At 48.0% G+C, this 2,351-nt stretch overlaps 1 protein-coding gene across 1 annotated transcript in view; it reads right to left on the reverse strand.

The window, feature by feature from the left end:
• LOC138164962 (type I iodothyronine deiodinase-like) overlaps positions 1-2,024 on the reverse strand; it is a 16,974-nt gene extending 14,950 nt beyond the window's left edge. Inside the window, exon 1 of the mRNA XM_069092963.1 lies at positions 1,635-2,024. Coding sequence (XP_068949064.1) covers positions 1,635-1,965 — 331 coding nt within the window. The 5' untranslated portion in view covers positions 1,966-2,024. The remainder of the gene's footprint in view (positions 1-1,634) is intronic.
• Positions 2,025-2,351: the final 327 nt, after the last annotated feature.

Below are 2,351 nucleotides of genomic sequence, written 5' to 3' on the forward strand. Positions count from 1 at the left end.
CAGAGCTGGGAGGAGCTTAGAACAGGGAATGCCAGAGCTGGGAGGAGCTTAGAACAGGGAATGCCAGAGCCAGGAAAGACCTAGAACAGTGAATATCAGAGCTGGGAGGGGCCTTAGAACAGGAAATGTCAGGGCTGGAAGGAACCCACAGAACACAGAATATCAGAGCTAGGAGGGGCCCGAGAACAGGGAGTGTCAGAGCTGGGAGGGGTCTTAGAACACAGAATGGCAAAATTAAAAGGGACCTTGGGAGAAATTGGCAGAGCTGTGAGGGAATTAAGTTAGGTCTGAGAGGGACCATGGAATAGAGAATGCTAGAACATATGACATTGAATGTTATAGTAGAAAGTAACCTTAATCATCTTTTCTAACCTCCTTCCTCTACAGAGAGGGAAACTGGGGCCCAGGAAGGAGAGGGGAATGACCAGTTTGTGGCACAGATGCAACTAAAGTCTCCTCTATCCTATACTGTGCATGTCTGGAAAAAATTGGGAGGGGATTAGGCATCTATCAGAACAGTTAGGTGGCAAAGGGGATAAAATGCTGGGCCTGGAGTCAGGAAGACTCATCTTCCTCTGCTCAAGTCTGGCCTCAGACACTTACTAGCTGTGTGACCCTGGGCAAGTCACTTCACCATGTTTGCCTCAGTTTCCTCATCTGGAAAATGAGCTGGAGAAGGAAATGGCAAACCACTGCAGTATATTTGCCAAGAACGCCCCAAATGGGGTCACAGATAGTCAGGCACGACTGAAAATCAACTGAACAACCAAATGCATCATGAAGTTAATCAGCGCAATTCAGTTTGGTCAGTGGGCTATTTGGTGCTGGGTTCTGGGGACACACATACAAAATGGAAACCATGTGTCCCAGCCCCAAGAATAGCCCCAGGTGATTCTAACCCCTGGGTTACCCAGCCAGTGCTTGCTTATTATGCCCATGTCCCCAGTAGGTCCTGACAGCGAAATCACAAAATCAAGGGAAGTGTCTTTACTCAAAGAAGCAATGATAACCTTTTCCCAGGGATTTGACCAAGAATGTCCAGGTCAAGTTTAGTTCTGAAAAGTCCCACAGCTCTTCAGACTTCAGCTGTACCTCAAGTCTACTCTGCTTCGTGGTAGAAGTGAAAGGCCCCCAGACTTTCAAGGCCAGAAAGTTGGATTTAGGCTGGGCCCCGCTACTTATAAACCAGGTGATGGTGGCTTGGTCCCTTTGCCCCCAGGAGCCTCAATTCCCTCACCTATAAAGTGGGTCTGGGGGCGGGGAGTAGGCTTGGATGAGGTAATTTAAGGTCCATTTCCAAGGAGAGACCAGAGGCCTCCCAAGTCAACTGACACCCACAATTAAATTTAATTAAGCATACCTTCATTAAGTGCCTACTGTGGGTCAGGTTTTATGTGGAAGGTTTCAAAGACAAAAAAGAAAAGAAGTTTGCCAACCATTTTCCAGCCCACAGGATTTTTTTTCATATACATTCACTCACAGGATTGTTCAGAGAACCCAATGAAGTGGGCAATGTCCCTAATTTGAAATTGGGGAAACTAAGGCCCATATTGGCACCATGACCTGCCCCCATCACATAGTAGCCTGTGACAGTTGGGATTCAGCCCATATTTCCTGTTCCCCAATTCACTGACCATGCATGAAGTCCCAGATGTGGCGACTCTCCCCCTGGAGGGTGACCACAGAAGAGTTGGGGGCCAGGCCCCCCTGTAGTGCCTGGTCCTCCAGCCGCTGCCACCGGACCTTCAGGACAAAGAAGAAATACTGCATACTGAAGAAAGTTGGGCCCCAGTTCTCATATGCAAACTGAATGTTCTGAGTAATGCTACTTCTCTGGCCCAGGCTCAGGATATGTCTCTTCATCATGTCTGGGAAAAGGGTCTTCAGCAGCTTCCCCAGTACAACATGGCAAACCACCTGCAGCAAGGCCCAGAGCCGCTTGACCCAGAGCAGCAGCCCAGCCATGGTGGAGATGGAGTCCCAACTGGCAGAGCAAGAAGGAAGCTGTAGACAGAGCAGAGAGAGACAGGAGGGCAAAGATCAAAAGGACAGTGTCAGATCACTCCCAGTGAGCTGAGCCATCCCAAGGGGGTGTAGAGCCAGAAGGGCATGAGGCCCAGCCATGTGCCTGGGGTGGGAGGGGTAAAATGTGCTATGTCTGTAATTCCAAGTGAGGGCAGAGACATCCTTAGAAAAGTATGAATCCTGGATTTGTTTTAGGGGATCAATCAATCAACAAATGAGCATCTTGCTTAAATTATTTAATTAGCATTCTATTTTTCCCCCAATTACACGTAGAAACATTTTTCACATTCATTTGAAAAAATTTTGCATTTGAACTTCTCTCTGTC

The sequence above is a fragment of the Petaurus breviceps genome, unplaced genomic scaffold, assembly GCF_028583685.1.
Source record: "Petaurus breviceps papuanus isolate PSGF00001 unplaced genomic scaffold, PetGlider_PUasm1.0 207, whole genome shotgun sequence".
NCBI classification, from domain to species: Eukaryota; Metazoa; Chordata; class Mammalia; order Diprotodontia; family Petauridae; genus Petaurus; species Petaurus breviceps.